The 21,944-nt window shown below is 44.2% G+C and overlaps 1 protein-coding gene across 2 annotated transcripts in view; it reads left to right on the forward strand.

The window, feature by feature from the left end:
• Irag1 (inositol 1,4,5-triphosphate receptor associated 1) overlaps nucleotides 1-21,944 on the forward strand; it is a 101,405-nt gene that overhangs the window by 32,946 nt on the left and 46,515 nt on the right. For both annotated transcript variants that reach the window (XM_090348151.1, XM_090348153.1), the window contains 4 exons: nucleotides 17,157-17,257; nucleotides 18,656-18,726; nucleotides 20,500-20,673; nucleotides 21,839-21,916. In XM_090348151.1, the coding sequence (XP_090204277.1) occupies nucleotides 17,157-17,257; nucleotides 18,656-18,726; nucleotides 20,500-20,673; nucleotides 21,839-21,916 (424 nt within the window). The remainder of the gene's footprint in view (nucleotides 1-17,156; nucleotides 17,258-18,655; nucleotides 18,727-20,499; nucleotides 20,674-21,838; nucleotides 21,917-21,944) is intronic.

Consider the following 21,944-nt stretch of genomic DNA (forward strand, 5'->3'; position numbering starts at 1 on the left):
GATTCAAGTATAACTGCCCACAGAACATCAGGCAATGACTTTCCTGGACTCTGCCTCACTTCCCAGGCTTGATCTTCCCTTGAAGCTATCGTGCCTGGCTTCCTCCATTTTACAAACAATAGTAGTGTTCTGGAATTAGATTTCCTTGCAAACTCTAGCTCTGAAATTCTGTGCAACTTCCCCAAACATCTGCACCAAGAATAAAACGCTCCTAATGTATTGCTAAGAAAAAAGATCAGCGAAGATGCAGCTCCATCACCTCTGAGCACAGGCTTTTAAGAGTTCCACTCTTAAAGAGTTAATTAAAAGCTATTTTATACTAGGTGTGTGTGGATAATTCAAGTGATAAGGTACTGCCTTCTCTACCCTGCCTAGCAAGTATGGTGGGGGTGGGGCTGAATTCAAAACCCAGTTCCACAATAAAAGGTTCTTTCAAATTATATCCTTAGGAGACATCAAACACAACACAAAAACTCACTAGCCTTGGGCCGGGAGTTTGGCCTAGTGGTTAAAGTGCTTGCCTAGCATGCACAAAGACCCGGGTTCGATTCCCTGGTACCACATACATAGAAAAAAAGCCAGAAATGGTGCCGAGGCTCAAGTGGTAGAGCTCTAGCCTTGAGAAAGTCCAAGGACAGTGCACAGGCCCTGAGCTCAAGCCCAGGACTGACAAAAAAAAAAAAAAACTCACTAGCCTTTTCAACACTCGTGGTGTTGTATCACACACAGGTACAACTTTAGGACAGAGTGAAGGTGAGTTTCTGGTTTTGGCAATCATGAGCTGGCTGTAAAGTTGAGGCAAGAGGCCCCTGATTGGTCAGCACAAGCTCCACGTAGCAGCTTGCCCCAAGCTCAGTCTTCCCCTGTGATCTTGAACCAAACTAAGCCTTCTGCAGAATGAAGGGTTGGTCTCTAAAGGCCCTTTAAGGGGCATGACTCTTATCTCTGTGCTCATGGGAAATGAGAATGTCTGCAGGGTCCAATGGCTTTCTTGTGGCTAGAGCCCAGCAGGAGAAGGACATGTGAGGAATTCAGCCTAGCTGGGACCCAGGAAGCAACAAGTCCAGCCAGGAAAGAGCAAGCACAGCACGGAAGAGTAACGACTCAGCAGTAAGACTGAGCTGGTTTACCATTCAGTCAAAGCTGCTCTGCATCCAGAGAAACCAAGTCTGTTCATGTCTTGCCTGTAGTTCTTCATGTCTCACTCAGGGTCACTACATCCTCTACCCTGTCTGTCAACCCAGCCCCGTGGAGCTGAAGGACCAAGTAGCTAGGACACTTTAGAGCCCCAGAAGGTCCACATGAGATCCAACCTTTGTTTTCCTCTTTGTCCTTATTTCCAGGCTCTGGCCTCTCTGAGTTTTACAGAAGTGAATTAGGCATGAACCCCTAAAGGGTTTCTCCCTCTCTTGTTCACATTGGGCTCCTCGAACAACTAGAGCCTCAGGGGAGGGTCAGACCTCCAGAGCCAGGCTGAAGTCTCCAGGGGCTGAAGCCTGAATCCCTGGGAGCAGTGGAAGCAAGGCAGCCAGGGAAGCAAGGCTGGCCAAGACTCAGCTGGAAATCCTAGTTCTGTGTGAATTCCCACTCCGTGAAGTAGGCAAGGGACAGAGCATCCTTTTGAGTTTACAGCTCCCTGGGGTCCAGCCCTAGTTTTGGATGCTCCCACCCCCAGCCCCCATTTCCCATCACTGACAAGAGCACTAGGAAAGGCCTCATACAAAAACAAAGGCTGTAGGGCCACATTCTGCCTCTCTTTCTCTTTCTTCCATCAGAAGCTGTAATTAAGTGCCATCAAGAAACAAAGCTTCCTAACAATAAACTCGCTCTTCCAGCCGAGTTCAGAGCAGTGTTCTTTTGGCAGGCTGGGACATAGGAAAGGAGTCAAAGGAACAGTTTGTAGCCAAATAAGAGAAGCTATTAGAACATATACCTAGGGCTTTAGGGGACCACTGAATACCAGGCAGTCAGAGGAAGCCAACTCAATAGGACAGCATAAGCTTACAGATGCCTGGCAAACCAGGCTATGAAGAGGCTCTCATTAGCAGAACAAGCTTGATTATTAATGGCTTTGTTCTCCTTCCGGTTCTCCTCTAGGGGCTCCTAGAAGCTCCTAGGGACAGGTCAAGGTGAGCTCATATGTAAACTTCATATCTGACTTCATGCTTTCCCATTAGCAACTCTAGCATCTCAGTCTGCCCCCCTCTCCACTGCCTACAATAAGCGCCTATCCAATGATCACAGCCATCCCTGTACCATTTAATCATTTAATTTCCAATCAGCCCTATGAGGTGTCATCACCTACCTCATATGAGGAAACTAAGGCACAGGAAATTGGCTACCTTCCTTTAAGATCACATAGCTAACAACTGTCATGATTGGGATTTGAACCCTGGCATGTGGGCCTTAGAGATCACATTCCTATTCTGTATCCTATTCTTTTTTTTTTTTTTTTTTTTTGCCAGTCCTGGGCTTGGGCTCAGGGCTTGAGCACTGTCCTTGGACTTTCTCAAGGCTAGAGCTCTACCACTTGAGCCTCAGCACCACTTCCTGCTTTTTTCTATGTATGTGGTACCGGGGAATCTAACCCGGGTCTTTGTGCATGCTAGGCAAGCACTCTACCACTAGGCCAAACTCCCAGCCCCTCTGTGTCCTATTTTAAGCATTGCAATTTTTGCTTCTGAGTCTTCCAAGAGTTCTGGGCCCCTGACCAGGGGACGTTGTCCTGTGCTTCTGACACTTTTTGAGAGAAGTGAAGAAGTCTGTGTCTTGGGATTTTCAAAGCCCTGCAGCTTGTGACACTGGATCTTACCCACCTCCTTGGTTTACCATTCCTTTAGGTGTGCGAGCCCAGGGGCAGGGAACAAAGTCCCTGGCCAAGATACCTGCGATTGCCTACTTCTCCCTCAGCCAGATGTCAACACAGCACACTATGGCACATGTAGATTTCGAAAAACAGACTGTCTTCCTCTGGCCTAGCTTTGTCCACAGCCATGAGACACTATTATGTCTCCTAAGAGGTGTGTGTGTGTGTGTGTGTGTGTGTGTGTGTGTGTGTGTGTGTCTGTGTGTGTGTGAGTATTGACTCTGACCCTGGGACTTGAACTCAGGGCCTGGGCACTGTCTCTGAGCGTTTTTTCTTTTTGCCAGTCCTGGGGCTTGAACTCAGGGCCTGAGCACTTTCCTTGGGCTTTTTCAAGGCTTGAGCCACAGCACCATTTGAGCCACAGCACCATTTCTGGCTTTTTCTATGTATGCAGTACTGAGGAATAAAATCGGGGTCTTTGTGCATGCTAGGCAAGCACTCTACCATTAGGCCAAACTCCAGCTGGAGTTACTTTTTTTTTATTGTTGTATATACAGAGGGGTTACAGTTATATAAGTCAAGTAATGAAAACATTTCTTTTTGGACAATGTTACCCCTTCCCTCACATTCTCCCTGAGCTTCTTTTGCTCAAGGCTAATACTAAAACAACCGAGCCACAGTTCTACTTCCAGTTTCTTTAGTAGTTTATTGGAGGTAAGAAGTCTCATAGAGTTTCCTGCCCAGGCTAACTTTGAACCATGATCTCAGATCTCAGCCTCCTGAGTAGCTATGATTACAAGTGTGAACTTCTGGCTCCTGGCTAAGAGACTCCTTTTTGAAGCTTAATCCTGCTGTACAGCAGTATCTTGTGGCTAAGAGCTCCCCTATGACCCAGCAATTCCACTACTAGGCATTTACCCAGTTGTCCAGAAACAAGGACATACTAAATCCACTAGCACAACGATGTTCATTGCAGCACTATTTACCATAGCAAAGATATGGAACCAATCCAGATGCCCCTCAGTTGAGGAGTGGATCAACAAGATGTGGTATTTATACACAATGGAATTCTATGCTGCTGTCAGAAAGAATGACATTGCCCCATTTGTTAGGAAATGGAAAGACTTAGAAAAAATCATATTAAGTGAAGTAAGCCAGACTCAAAGGAACATAGACTCATTTGTCATAGTCAGTAGAAACCTTGGTCTCTCCTAGCAGAGATTTGCAATAGAGAAAAACCTAGATACATAAGGCCATATAGTATGACGCTAAATGAAAGGACCTCTAGGATATAGAAACAAAAGCCATATAATGAGTGATTGTTGTCCTTAATGTACTATGTTATCTCTCATCTCTTTTGCTATCCCTTGATTATCTCATATTGTTACAGTATCTTACTTTGTTATCTGTTATATTTGATATATTTGTATTTGGTTATTTGAAATTGGACAGGGAAGGGGGAAAACAAGATGAGGGGTGGGGGTGAGGGGAGGGAATTGGGGATTAAGATATGAGAAAGGGTATCAATGTATGTGAATTAATGTACCTTCTATCCGGCAAATATAATGTAACCCTTCTATTAATTACAATAATATATATATATAAAAAGATCATTACAGAATGCCATGAACCAACTCACCCTTCCCCATATTTTAAGCAACTGAGTTGAGATTGGATGGGTTCTGGAGAAATAACCTTTTGCACGAAGGAAATCTGCCGGTGGAGCCCCTAGACCTTTAGGCCAGGAAGCCGTGGGGCTCATCCTCTTTGGACTTAGAATTGAAAACTAGAGGAAGTGTCACCATAACAAACCAACACTTTCCTTCCCTGTTGGTGGCAGTATAGGCAGAATTCCATCCTGGCTTTACCCTCAGTCACAGGCCTGGCTCAGAGCTGGTTCTGGTAGTCTGTCCACTTAGAAGAGATGACCAATGGATGCTCCCCAAGCTGGCAAGGGGTTTCAGAAGGTACAAGGAAATGCTTGGGTGCATGTTTTAGCAACATGGAAGAGAAGGAAAGTCTGAAGTTGCACCCACATAAATGATTCATCTTGTCTGTTTCTCATCTATACTTTAGGGACCTTCTCTATCAGCATCTGGAGGATCCTTTTCCTGTGCTGTTCCAAGATAATCCAGGGCTTAGTAATACAGTTGACTACATAAGCCAGTTTTTCTCACACCTTCTTTGAGCTGTGAGGCCCTCTCTTCACTGGCTAACAGATAGGTTCAGACTGTACTCCATGGAGACTTCTTACTGGCCATAATAGTTTTATGACCCAGGTGCTGAGTGACTGGGTATCAAAAAAAAAAAAGTAAAGAATGGCCTATAGACACATGAAGAAATGCTCGACATCTCTGGCCATAAAAGAAATGCAAATCAAACAACTCTAAGATTTCACCTCACTCCAGTTAGAATGGCCAGGATCAAGAAATCTAATAACAACAGATGCTGGCAGGGATGTGGCCAGGAGGGATCACTACTACACTGTTGGTGGGAGGGCAAACTCATTCAACCACTATGGAAAGCAATATAACGGTTCCCCAAAAGACTAAACATAGAGCTCCCCTATGGCCCAGCAATTCCACTACTTGGCATTTACCCAATTGTCCAGAAACAAGGACATACTAAATCCACTAGCACAACAATGTTCATTGCAGCACTATTTACCATAGCAAAGATATGGAACCAACCCAGATGCCCCTCAGTTGATGAGTGGATCAACCAGATGTGGTATTTATACCCAATGGAATTCTATGCTGCTGTCAGAATGACATCACCCCATTTCTAAGGAAAGGGAAAGACTTAGAAAAAATCATATTAAGTGAAGTAAACCAGACTCAAAGGAACATAGGCTCAATGGTTTCCCTCATTTGTCATAATCAGTAGAAACCTTAGGCTCTCCTAGCAGAGAGTTACAATAGAACAAAATCTAGATACATAAGGCCATATAGTATGATGCTAAATGAAAAGACCTCCAGGATATAGAAACAAAAGCCATACAATGAGTGATTGTTGTCCTTAATGTACTATGTTATCTCTCATCTCTTTTGTTTTCCCTTGGTTATCTCATATTATTACAGTATTTTACCTTGTTATCTGATATATTGAATATATGCATATTTGGTTATTTAACATAGGATAGGGAAGGAGGAAAAACAAGATGAGGGGAGAGGGTGGGAGGCAGGGAAAGGGGGACCAAGACATGAAAAAGGATATCAATGTTTGTGAAATAATGCACCTTCTATCTGGTGAATATAATGTAACCCTTCTATTAATTACAATAAAAATTATATATAAAAAAGAGTGGGGTGATAACTAGAAGTGAAGTGTATGCTTTGAGTACCCAAGGTCCTGGGTGTGGGGACCAGGTGCAGGATGTCTCAACCTCTACGGAGAGGAGGCTTGGGGAATGATCAAAAGGATAGTCATAGTGTAAGAACTGTGATACTAGACTAGGAGTTTGGCCTAGTGGTATAGTGCTTGCCTAGCATGCACGAAGACCCAGGTTCAACTACTTGGTACCACGTACATAGAAAAAGCCAGAAGTGGTGTTGTGGCTCAAGTGGTTAGAACTCTAGCCTTGAGAAAGCTCAAGGATAAGTGTTCAATCCCTGAGTTCAAGCCCAGGACTGGCAAAAAAAAAAAAAAAAAGAATTGTGATACTAAAGCTATAGGGGTTTCTGGGTCAGAGCAAAAAGGGTTTCAGAGGTGTTGGTGGTCATAGACAGTTAAGAGAGATTATTAGTGACTTATTTGCACTTCCTTTTGCAAAAGCTAGGGTAAGTAGTATGCTCATGTTTGTTCCTTTGTGTTCCTAATCAGACTGTAGTGAGCCAATGAGATCCAAGGGTTGTGCCTCTACTCCCACATAGCACATAGTAGGAGCTTGGGTAAAGAGGGCAGGAAAAAAAGAAAGAAGGGAGGCAGGGAGGAAGGGAGGTTTGGATGGCTATGTGGTAGAGTGGGCAGATGGATGATTGATCTCTTAGATGATCGAGAGAGGGCAGAAAGGAAGGAGAAGCATTGGGAAAGAAGGATAGAAGATGATGGTGATGACTGCTTTCCACCATCTCCGATCTACGCGCCTGAAGTGTGAGGGCAGGGGAGGAGAACCCAAGCCAATCTGTCTACTGATTGCCAACATCTGGGAACAGAATGAACAATGTCTGTGAAAAGGGTCCAACAGAGGCAGGGGAGGCAATGGACATAGGGAAGGATCTACAGGCTGGACACTGGGGGCCTTTGAGGAGCAAGGGCCTGGTTCTCAGTGCTTGGCAGGAAGGATTCCTATGTCCAGCAATCTTTCTCTCCCATGGCCTTTGGACTTGCTGCTGGAATAATCATTTTCTTGTAAGTCCCCTGAGGGTCCCTTTATCCTGTCCTAAGAGCACTAGCGACTGTTTACAGCTGGGGCCTCTTTCTTCTAAGGCAGTCTTTGCCTGCCACCCCGTAGGCTATAAGAAAGGGAAATCGGGATAAAGGATAACTGGCACAGACTCACCACTGCCACCCTCACTTTTGTTATTACTATTGTTATGTGATCTGTATTTGTCTTGAAAACAATCTGGAAAATGCCATTTATTTGCTTCATATGATGTTTGAGAACTTCAAAATTGGAGAAGTTTAGTAACTTGCTGGAGTTCACCCATTGGGATTCCAGTTTCTAGATTCCAGTGGGGTACCCACCTTCTCCCCACAGAGCCCTCCTTTCCCCAGGGTTCATCCAGGGACCCTCCCGGGAGCTATACTCCTCAATGTCTGCCACCTAGCTGGGCTGTTTCTTAGTTTCCTAGCCCAGGCTGAACCATGTGATATCAGGGATTTGAAGCTAATATTCCCATCTATGACACTGGCCTATATTTATCCCTGTGTTCAGGGCTTAGGAAACGATTGTGCTTTTCTGGGAATTTATGAGTGAAATAAACATTTAAATGTTTCTATAAGATTTATTTGAGGGGAACAAAATGTGACCTGCTGGCTTACTATTGGGTGAGCTTGCTGGGCAATGGTCCAACCCTACAGTGTCTGGCTGACTCCAGGGAAAGGAAATCGACCCCTGGGGAGGCTGAGCTCAGGGATTAGTGAGGGAGGTAGTAAGCAGACAGCACCCTCTGACCTTACTGTCTCCTCCAGGCTGTGTTTTTAGTCTGGTGCTGGGTTGAGGCCTTTCTGGAGGAAGAAGTACCATCCATAAGAATATAAGAAAGAGATGTCAGATCACCCCATTTGTAGGGAAATAGAAAGACTTGGAAAAAAACTCACAGTAAGTGAAGCAAGCCAGACACAAAGGAACATAGGCTCCATGGCTCCATTGTAATAATTAGTATACATCTAGGACTCTCCTAGCAGAAGATCACAATAGCTCAAAAGCTATGTACACATGGTCATACAGGATGAGACTAAATGAAATGAACTCTAGGATATGGAAACAAGAGGTTTATCTTTGTGATTGTTGTTCTCAATGTACTATGTGAAGTTATGTCTTTTCTCTTTTTTCCCCTTATGGTTAATCTCATGTGGTTACTGTATCTGACTTTCTTACCTGGTATATTGTATATAAGTTTATTTGTTTATTTGAAATAGGGAAGGGAAGGGGAAAACAAGATAATTGGGAAGGGGTGGGGAAGGGCAAGAGGGACAAAAACATGGGAAGGGGTAACAATGTTCAAGAAGTAATGTACCCACTACCTGATGAATGTAACCATAACCCCTCTATACATTATCCCTACAATAAAATACAATAAAAGAGAAAAAGGGAAAAAAAATATGTCAGAGGCCTGAAGGAGACCAGGAGCAAGGGAAGGAGACAGGTGGAAAGTGGCATGGCGCTATGGGAAGAACACAGCCTGAGTATAGGCTGCACAATAAAGGAACAAGTGAGTGATATGGTAAAGTAGGAATGCAAATAGGGAAAGAGAGAGATAGACGGAACGTTGTCCGTGACCAACTCCACACACAGGACCTCACTTCTGCCTTTTTACTTCATCACTGTTCTATGAGATCAGAAGGCCTTAGAACGCCACTTTGGACATGCATCTCCTGAAGCTCACTCCAAAATTGCTGTCAGGATTACTTGAGGAAACACAAAGGTATCTCTGCACATTGATTAGCATGCAGGAGGCCTATTTAGCCATTCCTTTCTTGCACCATGTTTGCCAATATTCATTTCTGTACTTCTTAAGGTCTCTGACCTATGACAAATCCCCCCCCCCCAGGGCATTGTTTGAGAAGCAGCTAGGAGAGAGGGGTGGAGCCAGTGAAGATGGTCTTAGGGATGGGCTTCTGGGAAGTGATTGACTTGAGGGCTTGCATGGCCAGATATCCCAAGAGAGCTGCACCCTGGCCCTATGATCAGAAAAGCAAATCCAATTCTCAATGAACTCTTGACTCCAAATGCTGGTCAGGCCAATAATCAGTTTCCTGAGAAGCAGGTGGCTCACTCCCACAGATAACAGGTGACTATAACCCTGAACACATATTAAGCACTCACTTTATACCAGGAGCTCCTCCATAGCTTTCCACAGATTTGGGGAATGTAACACTTGTATTAGTGGGACATACACTGAAAAGAATGCATTGTTCATTTGAAATGCAAATGTCAATGGGCATCCTCTATTTATTTTATCTGGAAATTCTATTTTGATATCAACCTATTTAAAACCTCATAACTTCTTTGTGAAATTTTATAGCTAAGGCAACAGAGGCACAGAGAGGGGTAGTAATTTGCTCAAGGCCACTCAGCTAAGAAAGGAAAGCTGTATCAGATCACAGCTCCTGAGCTTGAGGCCTTGAAGTTCCTAAGCCAGTATTTTGCTTGGCAGACTCTGTATCCAATCATGTGGTACCTACCTGAGCATGCTTTTCAAGGTTCCATCTGCTATTAGATGCTACTGTTAGAGTAGGACCACGGGCAGTATTTGCAGTGTGTTAAATCCTGACACAATATACTGAGAGGTCTCTGAAAACCCCCTGCACTCTCTGAGATTACTGCCTTCCCAGCACCTGCTAAACTCAAAGACAAGCACCCCAGACAGGAGTGGCTCCAAGTTTTACAGAAAACTAGAAGTTGTCGCAGCTTGTTCACTCACTCAGTAAGCTAATTAGGGAAAAAACTCTTGGATTTTTTTTTTTTTTGCCAGTCCTGGGGTGTGAACTTAGGGCCTGAGCACTATCCTTGGGCTTTCCTCAAGGCTAGAGCTCTACCTATTGAGCCGTGTTACCACTTGCAGCTTTTCTATGTATATGGTACCCAGGAATCGAATCCTTCAAGCATGCTAGGAAAGCACTCTACCACTAGGCCAAACTCCCGGCCCAAGAACGCTGATTTTATTGCTTGTGGACCTGGCATGAGTGCAGTGGAAGAAGAGAGGAAGGACCCCCCCCCCTCCCACCCCTTCCCTCTGGGATTTAGAGAATCACCTCCTGATTGCTTTGTGCCTCCTGGGTTTTGAACAGGAAGTGTGTGTGTGTGTGTGTGTGTGTGTGTGTGTGTGTGTGTGTGTGTGTGTGTGGCTACATGCTTGGCACTCATTATCCATGAATTGGTTTGTTCTGCTCTGTTTCTCCTTTGTCAAAGTGCCTGAAGTTTTATACCAGGCTGCCACTGTCATGGAGCTTTTCTGTTAGAGAACTTTAGCCAATAAACAGTAAAAACTCTAACCACAAAGCATCTCCCTCCACTGCCTTGAAGCAATTTACCTGGAGGATGCCAGTGTGAGGAGGAGAACAGTGCTATCTGCCAGTTATAGAGAGCAGATCTGTCCACTTTTCTCCCTTCCATGATGCTATCTGAAAGCATTGCAGAGGCTTGCCAACTTCACCCTTTCTCCTGGGCCATAGCTGAGACCTGGCCCCAGCAAGCATCCCATCAATGTTTGCTGACTGAATGGCCAGAATAAGGAATAAGAATGTGCAAGTGTTCACATACTCCATCCTTTTCCTGTAGTCCAAAGAGAAGCTGAGCACAGCCAACTCAGGGCTTTTCCTCTTCAGAGGAAGTTCTTTTGCAAGACTTGTAAACTTGTGTAAGCCAGTCATGAACACAGGCTGAGAATATCTGCAGAGTCAACAGAGTGAAGCTGCAGGATTAAGAGCTGAAGATAGGGGGAAGAGAAGAGGGGGAGGGAAGAAGAGAGGGAGAGGGGGGCAGAAAGAGAGATGGATGGATGGATCAGGTGGTATTGGAGAGAGATATAAAGATAGGAAAAATTTGGGTAGGAAGGGTAAACAAGTTGAGTCATAGATTGTGGGGTGTAACAAATGTATGGAAAAGATATGAGGATAAGAGTCAAGTTGCTCTTCTTTCATGTCTTTAGATGTGAGCATAAGGAATGAAGTTCTTTTCCTGTGGTTTTTGTGTATGTCTATTGAACAGTTGTTTAAAGCAATCTTTGTCAGGGCCTAGGCTCTATAAACCACAACTTCATTGGACTTCAGGTCAGTCAGAGTTCAGTGCTAAGCCACAGGGGGTTAGAAGGAGCAAGCATTTTTTTTATTATATTTACATTTATCAAATAATTCCCTTATGTTTATGGTTTCACATTTTTATGCCTTCTATTTTATTACTAGTTACTTCAGCTTCTTCTGGGAAGTTGGTAGTATGTCAATGAATTCAAATAAAATCTATATTATAATATTGCTTGGATACTTACTTTACCACTATCACCACAGTTATTGTTTCAGAATAGAAAACTGGAAAAAATTAGTTCACAATTGGCCCATTCCACCCCTTTAAGATGTCACCAGCTGTTGCAGGGCATGCTGGGAGTACATGAATGCTGCATCACAGGATTGCCAAAAGTCAAGACATACAATGTACATGGAAATAAAATTTTAGCCCATGTGCATTTTCCCTGTTTCCTGGAGAACTCATCAAAGTAAGAAAGTCTCTAAACATATGGCAAGCTTTATGAAAAGGACAATTTTTCAGAGCTGAAAGGTTGAGAGTCAGAGAAAGAATCCCATGCTTACTTGGAGAGCAGCCAGAGTTTTAACCGGTATTCCTGTGGCAAGACTCATCGTGAGCTGAGATGACATGAGTGCACAAATTTCCTGCACTCTAGGAAGTCAGATGGGGAGTAGAATCCGGTGACAGGGGGGGCTGCCATAAGCACTTTTGGAGCCAGCTACATTAAATGATACGAGTGGGCCAGTTTAGGATCCCTGAAATTCTAGATTACCCTGCAGAATTGAGGACCAAGATTGCTTGGCTGTTTGGTTTCAAGAAAACCAGGGTATCTTCATGAGGATTCTTCCAGTTACGAAATGTTGGTGGCCAGGGGTTTTTTTATTAAAGAATTTATTAACATTGATTTTTACATCATATTTCCAATGAAGAGTTTAACAAACAGGTATTCAAGAAGGGAATTTCTATATACAATCATTGGCACTTAGATTTTAGAACATAATCAAAATTAGGCTGAGGGTTTGTATGTCATAGATACATAATAATCTATGTAATAAAACATGTTTATAGAGTCATAAGTTTTTATGTCTATGTAGTTGTGTTTATATTTCCAGTACCATGTCCATAGCATTGGGTATGCAACTTTTGAGTCCTCGCTCTTTTACTGTTTGGATCTAATAGCCAAATATTAAGGATACCATGCGCCTTTTGTTCCTTTGGCAGGGTTTTTCTTGTAGTTTTTATTGTAATTAATAGAAGGGTTACATTATATTTGACAGATAGAAGGTGCATTATTTCACATACATTGATACCTTTCCCTTCTAATGTTTTGGTCCCCATTTCCCTCCCCTACCCCCTCTCCTCATCTTGTTTTCAAATAAACATATATACAATATACCAGATAATGGCATTTACCCAATCATCCGGAAACAAGCACATACTAAATCCACTAGCACAATGATGTTCATTGCAGCACTATTTACCATAGCAAAGATATGGAACCAACCCAGATGCCCCAGTTGATGAGTGGATCAACAAGATGTGGTATTTATACACAATGGAATTCTATGCTGCTGTCAGAAAGAATGATATCACCCCATTTCTAAGGAAAGGGAAAGACTTAGAAAAAATCATATTAAGTGAAGTAAGCCAGACTCAAAGGAACATAGGCTCAATGGTTTCCCTCATTTGTCATAATCAGTAGAAACCTTGGGCTCTCCTAGCAGAGATTTACAATAGAACAAAACCAGATACATAAGGCCATATAGTGTGATGCTAACTGTAAAGACCTCCAGGATATAGAAACAAAAGCCATATAATGAGTGACTGTTGTCCTAAATGTACTATGTTATCTCTCATCTCTTTTGCTGTCCCTTGGTTATCTCATATTGTTACAGTATTTCACCTTGTTATCTGATATATTGTATATATGCATATTTGGTTATTTGAAATCAGATAGGGAAGGGGGGAAAACAAGATGAGGGGTGGGGATGAGGGATGAGGGTGGGGGGCAGGGAAAGGGGGACCAAGACATGAAAAAGGGTATCAATGTTTGTGAAGTAATGCACCTTCTATCTGGTGAATATAATGTAACCCTTCTATTAATTACAATAAAAATATATGAACAACAAAAAACAAAAATTATATACCAGATAAGGTAAGATACTGTAACAACGTGAGATAACCAAGGGACAACAAAAGAGATGAGAAATAACATAGTACATTAAGAACAACAATCACACATTATGTGGCTCTTGTTTCTGTATCCTGGAGGTCCTTTCATTTAGCCTCATGGTGGCCAGTTTTAAAACTTGTAAATGCTATTCCTTGGGAAAAGGGCCCATGGGTCTCTAATTTGTATCCCTAGGCTCAAAACTATGCCAAGAGGATGTTCATTTTTTAACTAGCATGCAAGAGACCATACTAGAAACTCTTAATGATGTGAGAAGAAGTTTCTGGAAAAATTTCAGCCCTTCCTGGTCACTAGAAATTTCACACAGTAGGAACACCCTTCCCCATAACATCTTTGTCTTCCCTGGCTCTCCCACTTAGCTTGACAGCTACCTCTTGCCCTGTCTACTGCCATCTCCATTCTGCCACCTGAGACTGTGACCCTGCTTTTCTGTTTGGATTTCACCAACCTCCTGCATATTGTTCCACTGTCCTCAGGCCCACACACCACTGCTCTGCTTCCCTCTGTCTCTGGAAGTCCTCAGCCTCTCTGCTGCTCATTGGCCTCTTTCCAGGGGAGCCCAATGGGCAGAACATGGGAGAACACGTTCACTCAGGCTGGAGATATGGTTTAATCTTAGAACAATGTTGACAGGTGAGGATCCGCAGGCTATGTGGCACTTACCAAAGTATCGATCATAAATGCATTTTATAGCACAAGCTTCATCTGAGAGAGACCAGACCTTGTGCCATTTTGCTGTTATGGGAAATTGGAGATAAGGCTAGCAGAGGTTAAAGCCAATGGCTAGTTCATCTCAAGTGATAGCATCCACAGAATGGATGAAACTTTTGGGAAGACTCCCTAGTCATGAATTCCAGGAGGACGCCTTAGCCAGCTGGGGTCTAGCTGTAGGCATAATGCTTTCATATTCAGCCTCTTCCATCATCTCTATCCAGTTGTGGGTCCCCAAAACTCCCACTGGTAGAGATGGTGCTTCCACGTGTCCCTGTTGTTTCTTATGGAAGCTGTTTTTCCTAAGCTAAGTTTTCAGGGCTTCCTCTCTAAATTGTTAAGACCAAAGTTAGTGGGGAAGCACACGAGGTCCCTCAGTGGCAGCCTCAACTCCTCATCCTAGTTCCAATTCTTGATCTTGAACCTTCTATCTCACACTGCCAGTGCTCTGGCTCCAGACGTATTGACAAATCCCCGATTTCTATTTATACCTCTTGGTAATGTTATTTCCTTTGCTCAGGACCTCTCCCCTAATAAATGTGTTTTTCAAGTTTCTACTCATCCATCAACACCTCTAGTTCATAGATTTTCCCATTTTTCTAACTCCATGGCTTTCTTTTCTGTCCTCTAAGATTTTACAGAATGTGGTTGTTGTTCATCCCTTGTCACCTTATATTGATTATAAGTATGCTACTTTTCTGTATCCCTTGCTTGGCTATGGGCCCTTGAATATCTTCTCTGCATCTCAAGATGCTCCTGGTTCATATAGGGAAACAAGATGTGTTTGTTGAATAAAAGAGAGAGTAGCTGGGTAGTGGTTGCTCACACCTGTAACCCTAGCTACAAGGTTTTGTTTTACCCAAATAGTATTCATGAGCAGGGAAGAAGAAGCTTCTCTAATGGCCAAGTTCTAGGGGTTATCTCTCTCTTTCTCTTTTGTATATAGATGAGTATATCACACACACACACACACACACACACACACACACACACACATCACAAGGCTGAGATCTGAGGATTGTGGTTTGAAGCCAGCCATACAGAAAAATCCATGAGACTCTTATCTCCACTTAACCACAAAAAGCTAGAAAGTGGAGCTGTGGCTCAAATGGTAGAGTGCTAGTTTTGAACGAAAGAATTCAGTGACAGCACCCAGGCTCAGACTTCTAGATCCAGGAAGGGCAAAAGTAAGAAGTATTGAAGTCTGGCACAGTGGCTCACGCTTATAATCCTAGCTACTCAGGAGGCTGAGATCTGAGGGTCAAGGTTCAAAGTCAGCCGGGGCATAAGAGGAGCTGAGACTCTTATGTCTAGTCTGAGACTCTTATCTCCAGTTAACTCGTAGAAAATGGGAAGTGGGGCTTGGCTCAAGGGTAGGGAGGTAGCCTCGAGCTGAAGAACTCAGGGACAGCATCCAAGCCTAGCTCAAGCCCCATGACTCCCCCCCCCCAAAAAAGAAAAGAAGAACAAGTATTCTTTTTAATCTTCACATCAACCTTCAAAGATTTTACTATCATGCAGCACAGAAAGATTGCATAACTTGCTTGAAGCATGGCTCCAGTGGGGAGCCCTTGCCTAGAAGGTCCTGATTTCAAATCTCAGTACTGCCAAAATAAATGAATAAAAATAATTTCTAAAAAGATGGCTGGGTTGTCTGGGTGCAGGGGCTCACATCTTTAATCCCAGCAACTCCTAACGTGAAGATGGAGAGATCCTGGTTGCTGGGCAGCCCCAGGAAAAAGTTAGCAAGATCCTATTTCATGCAACAAGCTGGGCCATTGCCAGTCATCTCCTCTACATGAAAAGCCTAAGTAGAAGGTCAGGTTGGGGGAAAAAAAGGCAAGACCCTGATACAAAACTAAAACAATTAGGTTAGGACTATGGCTCAAGTGATAGACATAGCACCCAACAAGTAAAGACCCTGATTTCAAACTCCAGTACCATAAAAAATGATTTAAATATAAAAAAGATCAAGTAATTTGCTCAAAGACACACAGCACACAAGCAAGGAGCAGGCATATGAACCAGATCTGTCTGAGCTTCCCATAGGCAGAGTTGCTTTCTGTTCCTGTCTAGTGGAAGTCCCTGTTCACACTCCCTTTCTCCTTGTGTGTTCAGGGAGACTCTAAATCCCCCTTCTACCTCTTCAGCAACTGCAGCTCCCTGCACTGACAAAAGTTCTGGATCAAAGCCCAAAGCCCAGGAAACAACTTCTCAGGGGTCTGGCCTTGGAAGCAATGTGGTACTCCCTAGAGGACTCTTTCTCAGAGACATCTCCAGTTCATGTCACCTTAGATTTGAGGTCAAGGGAAGAAAGAGGCGCAATGGGAATGAGAAGAGCTGTGTTCCTTATAAGCTGTGGCATTTATGAGGTCCACACAGCACTTTGCAGAACCCACTTAACATGAAGGCAGAATGTGAAAAGAAAAGAGGGGGCACTTCCCAGAATTAACACTGCCCCGAGGGCTGGAGAGACACAGCTCTGCCCTGGTACTGCAGGGGCTGCAGCAGTGCTACTGGAGGTAAAGCCCTGGGCAGGCAGGACTCACCCCAGGGAAAGTGGCTATCAGCATGACCAGCACCACTACTCTGATGGAGCAGGAAGCAGAACTGACTGGGGGAGAGAGCCTGATATGCTCACCAGCACTAGAAACTGGGCCTCTGGCAGGAAGGGGCTAAGGACATCATATGCCAGGCAAGCAGATAGACAAAGAAAAACAATAGATACCAATTTAATATGGTGGGCATGTGAGAAAATGCCTAGACTTTCCTAGACAGACCTGGGAACAATTGTGAGATGAAAATACTTTAGCAGGTGGTAATAAAAAAGAAGCACTATGTATTATTGCTAATGTGGACTAACTTGTACTAGTCTGCTTAGGCCTGTTGAAGTACATCTTCATGGATCTCATTCTACATCCCACAAACAAGGAAACACACTGCACTGGTGTCCTGATCAAGATGTGGTCATAATGCTGGTGTGCAAGCTACCGCTCTAGCTCTGTGCAAGCTTAAATCCACCTGTGTTTATGCTTCCCCAGGGCCCTCCCTCTGCAACACTGTTTCACAGCCCACCTACAATCATCCTGACAGGGGATGCAAGTTCACCAGAAGGAGAAACAGACAAAAACCTGGCCAACAGGTACACTTCCCAGGTGCCTGAACCTTGTGTTATGACAACCAGTCTTGTGTTATGGACATCAGATAGTAATGTATTTTTTTAAGTTAAATTGTTATTATAAAGGTGATGTACAGAGGGGTGACAGTTACATTACATAAGTCAGCTAAACAGTACATTTCTTTTTGGACAAGGCCACTCCTTCCCTCACTTTAGCAGTATATTTTACAAGTAGTTCTACTCTGAGTTTTTGTGTCACTTGATTGACATAATTATCAAGCGATTTTTTTTAAAGTAGGAGAATAAGCTTATGTCGTTCCCATTATCTTTCCTCCCCAAATGTTTTCCTCTCCTGAGTTTAGCCCTTTGCATGCTTGCTTTTAAGAAAAGCACAAATGGTCAGAAAAGTTTTCCATAAGAACTGCCTTGATACTGGCAGAAAACGAGAGAGGCAAGAGTGTTTTTCTGGAGAGGCTTGCCCTGATCCCACATGGAAAATGGTTTTTAGGAGAAAAACTGGCTCGTGAGCACAGCCAGATCCCTGTTTTAAGCAACATGGGTTCCTGTGTCAGTCTAGCTGGACTGAGATTTGGGGGTATAATTTTCAAACACATCTATTGTGATAAAATGCCAAAGGTTTACTCATTCATCACTAAGGGAAGCAGCAGGATAACAGATCAGATTCAAAGGAGGAAATGAGAAATGCAGGTACACGTGTAATAGGTGGGGAAAAAAAGAACATAGACTCAAATTGCTAAGTCGCATCTAAAAGAGCTTCATGGTTTTTTTCCTCTCACATTAAAAATTTCAATGTTAAATAAGTAACAATAACCCAATACCATCATGGGGTGACAAAGTTAAGCTAAAGTTCTCTCTTCTACTCTCTGCTTTTCTAGGCTCAGAAACTGATCTACAAGATCAGTTATTCAGATTTTGTGAGGGTTTTTTTTCATATATTTTTACTGTAATTAATAGAAGGGTTACATTATATTTGCCAGATAGAAAGTACATTAATTCACATACATTGATACCCTTTCTCATGTCTTGGTCCCCATTTCCCTCCCCCCACCCCCATTTGTGAGTTTTTTATGTTAGATTAGAGTCTGGGCCCAAGTAAACAGTAAAATACTACAGTAAGAAAGTTATGTTTCCTTAGAGTAGTGGCTGGAAAACTTGAGTAAGCATCAAGATGAATGGAAACTTATCGAATGATGACCCCCCCCCACACACACACACTGGGCCATTTCCAGGATTCTGATCTTCTATTTGAAGTGGGGCTTGAGAATTCAAAGTTCTAACATGTTTCCCAGGAGAGAGGCAGAGACCCCTTCATGTGTTCCTAAGAAGATGCTCTAGGAGTCTGTTAAGAGACAATGCAGGTTTAATTTGTTTGCCTAATGATCAGTGTTTTCTGCTTTTCAGAGTTCCCACTCCTCACCGGAGGCTCTCTCACCGACACTTGAAGGTTTCTACAGCGTCACTAACTTCTGTGGGTAAGGGCTCTGTCAATTTGAAGGTGTGTTTGAGCAGGAAGTCTGAGGTCTGGCATCTTGGCTGGGCTCAGGGTGTCTCACTCTAACCCCCCTCCCCCCAGGGCAGATTAGTGCCCCCTAGTGTTTTCATCCAGGAAAAGAGATGTCTAGTTTACATTTTTTATGTGTTGAAAAATCAAGACGGTGATAGGGAGGGCAGGAAGAGAAGGAAGGGAGAAAAGGAGAAAGGGGGAGGGGGCTGGGTGATGCTGGGATCAAAACACCCAGTTCTTCATTCTTCAAGGCCCTCATCCAGGTTGGTATACTGAGTACAAGGCTGGCCAACTTGATTACCTGCTCAGTCTCCAGTTTTTCATAATCTTTCCTGGGTCACTGGAGTTTAGGAATGACACAGACTTGGCCCCTGATCATAATCTGGAAGGAGAATGAAAAGTGAGCTCACATAATCAAAATGATATAAGACCCTTCATAGAAGAGCTTGGAAACCCCACCAAGAGGGGACCAATTTATTTCAGAAAAGAAGAAAGTTGGGGAGGCATTCCAGAGGAAAGGTATTTGAGCTTCTGTCTCATTCCATCTCTCAAGTCTCCTTTCTTGTGTGTTAGCTCTTCTTAGGCAGGCCTTTCATTCATGCCAACAAGCGGCTATTAGCCCCTCTAAGCTTTCTAGTGTGGAGTTCCTCTTCTTAATACATCCTACATAGCTCCCATGATTGCTTCCCATGCCATACCTGAGCCAACCCTGTGGTCATGCGATTGGTCTTCATTCTGTGACCATGGCTGGTGCACAGCCTTACTTTTGACATTTGGGGTGAGGTTATGGGTAGAAATGCTTAGTTCCTCTGAATTAAAGTTAGGGGTGAATTAGTTGGTTTTTATCAAGTGAAATGAGAAACTACTACCAGAGTGGGAATGGAAGCTGAAAAGGAGTACAAGGGCCAGAAGAAGCTTAATACAGAGGAACTGAAGTAGAGGGGGCTTGAAATGAGTCTATGGGAGCAGCAGACGTGGGTGACCCCATTTGGACGTCACCTCGATGAGCATAATCTGATCCCAGCAGATGAGGCTGCTAGCAAGTTCACTCAGAGAGGCAGTAGAGGATGGGATGGAGGGAGTAGCTTGAAAGCAGGATCCATTATATGTTTGATATAGATATTAGGTAAGTGCTATTGAGCATGAGATGAGGGGCAAGTTTCAGGTAAATGCCAGGTCTGGGTCAGGTGATTGGGCACGGAGACTGAGGAAGGTGTAGAGTGACAGCCATGTTCTTCAGCAGCTGGTGAGAAATGGGGTCATTCAACCAGCTTGTGCAGAGCTGCTTCTGGAAAGGGACAGTTTGGAGGAAGGAGGGCACCAGAATATGTGCATTAGGGAAGAAAGGGTTCAGAAGGTTGCCATAGGATGTGTCTGGGACTAAAGATCTTTGGATTGCTTCCTTTATCCACATCTCCAGCTCACTACCTCACTAAAGAAACTGAGGTTGGAAAGAAGAACCTATAGGGTAAGCAGATAACATGAGCATCTGACTTTCCTTTAATAGCAGGATTTAAAGAGAGTTCTGGGAATCCAAGGTGGCTTCATGACCATGTGTGACAGGAAACTGAGGAAGCGTCTGCCTCCACGAAACACCCTTTGTGCACAAGCATGAAGGCTGAGGCTGCTGGCTGGGTCAGCTCTGGGTAGCATCAGGGCTGAGGTGAGGGGTGGCAAGGCCTCTCAGCCCAGGACCAGGGATGCAGTGACTCTCACTCCAAGCTTACTTTTCCCTGTGCAGACCCTGCGGGGCACGTCATCGACCTGGTAAATGATCAGCTACCAGAAATCAGCATCTCAGAGGAGGACAAAAAGAAAAATCTGGCATTGTTGGAAGAAGCCAAGTCGGTGAGTGAGCGATTCCTGACCCGTCGTGGGAGAAAGTCCAGGAGCAGCCCCGGAGACTCCTCATCAGGTAGGGCAGGTGATTGCACGGGGTCCCTCCAAGGTGTGTGTGGGGAGGGAGGTTAAGCGAGAGGAGAACCAGGCCCCACTGCAGTGAGAACCTTACTTTGAGGGAGTGTGTGCTTCCTTAGGCCTCTTGGCCCCAGGAGGTCTGTGGATAGGATCCTGCCAGGGGAGGGTATCTTGTTTAGTTTCAGAAGCTGAAAATCTCTACCCAACTCTAGCTCTGTGTGTGACTGTCATGGCAACTTCCTGTTTTGTTAATATACATTAGCCCAGATTTTAGCAAAATCATGCCTTTGACTTGGATTCCCTCCCTCCTGTAAGAGCTTCCTTTTTGTTTGTTTGTTTGTTTTTTGTTTTTTAGTTGGTTGTAGGGCTTGGACATTGGGCCTGGGCATTGTCCTTGAACTCTTCAGCTCAAGGCTCCCACCCTACCCCTTGAGCCACAGCGCCACTTCCAGTTTTAATTGGAGATAAGAGTCTTACAGTCTTTACTGCCTGGGGCAGCTTTGAATGGAGATCCTCAGATCTCAGCCTCCTGAGTAGCTAGGATTACAAGCTTCCATTTCTTTGCTGCATGGAGACAAATGTTCCATGTGAGATCATGCACACAGAGGAACGCTGGGTGGCTCTTCACAACAGAGTTCTTCCCTAGGAAGCCTTGCTCTGTGGGTGCCTCAGCAAATGTCGGAGGAAGCCATACTGGGCTCCTGTGGTCTTGTCAGACAGTTGGGGTTAGAAGAAACAGTTTCTTGGGCACCTCTGTTACCCTTACATTGAAATCCTTCTTCCAAGCACAAAACTGAGCAGGTTTTGGAGGAGTCTGAATGGACTCAGGAGGGCCCGGGGAGCATTTGAAGTCAAGGCTAGCCTGGGACATCTAGTGTAGCCTGTCAATCAATGTCAGGTCATTCGTTCCTTAGAAAGCTTTGAAGTCAGGCCCAGCAGGTGGAGGAGTGTGACTCCCTTTGTACCAGAGAGTCCACTCTGTTGGGCTGGCTCCTTGGAAGGATGGGCTATAGCAGGCATCTTATATGGCAATCCAGACCAGATTTCTGGCTCAAACAAAGTAGGCCCAGTTCCCAGGGATGAGAAGTACCAGAAAGGATGATTCTATGGGGCAGAAGTTGTGATCCTTCATGAATGCCAGTTGGTGTTGTCTGTTCCCACAGTTGCCTCCCCAGACCTCAGCCCGGGAACTTCTCCTGCACCCTCTAGAAGCAGCTCACTCACTGTCTCCACCCCACCAGGTGAGGTCCTGCACTCAGGCACATCTGC

The sequence above is a fragment of the Megascapheus bottae genome, chromosome 16, assembly GCF_031878675.1.
Source record: "Megascapheus bottae isolate mThoBot1 chromosome 16, mThoBot2.hap1, whole genome shotgun sequence".
NCBI lineage: Eukaryota > Metazoa > Chordata > Mammalia > Rodentia > Geomyidae > Megascapheus > Megascapheus bottae.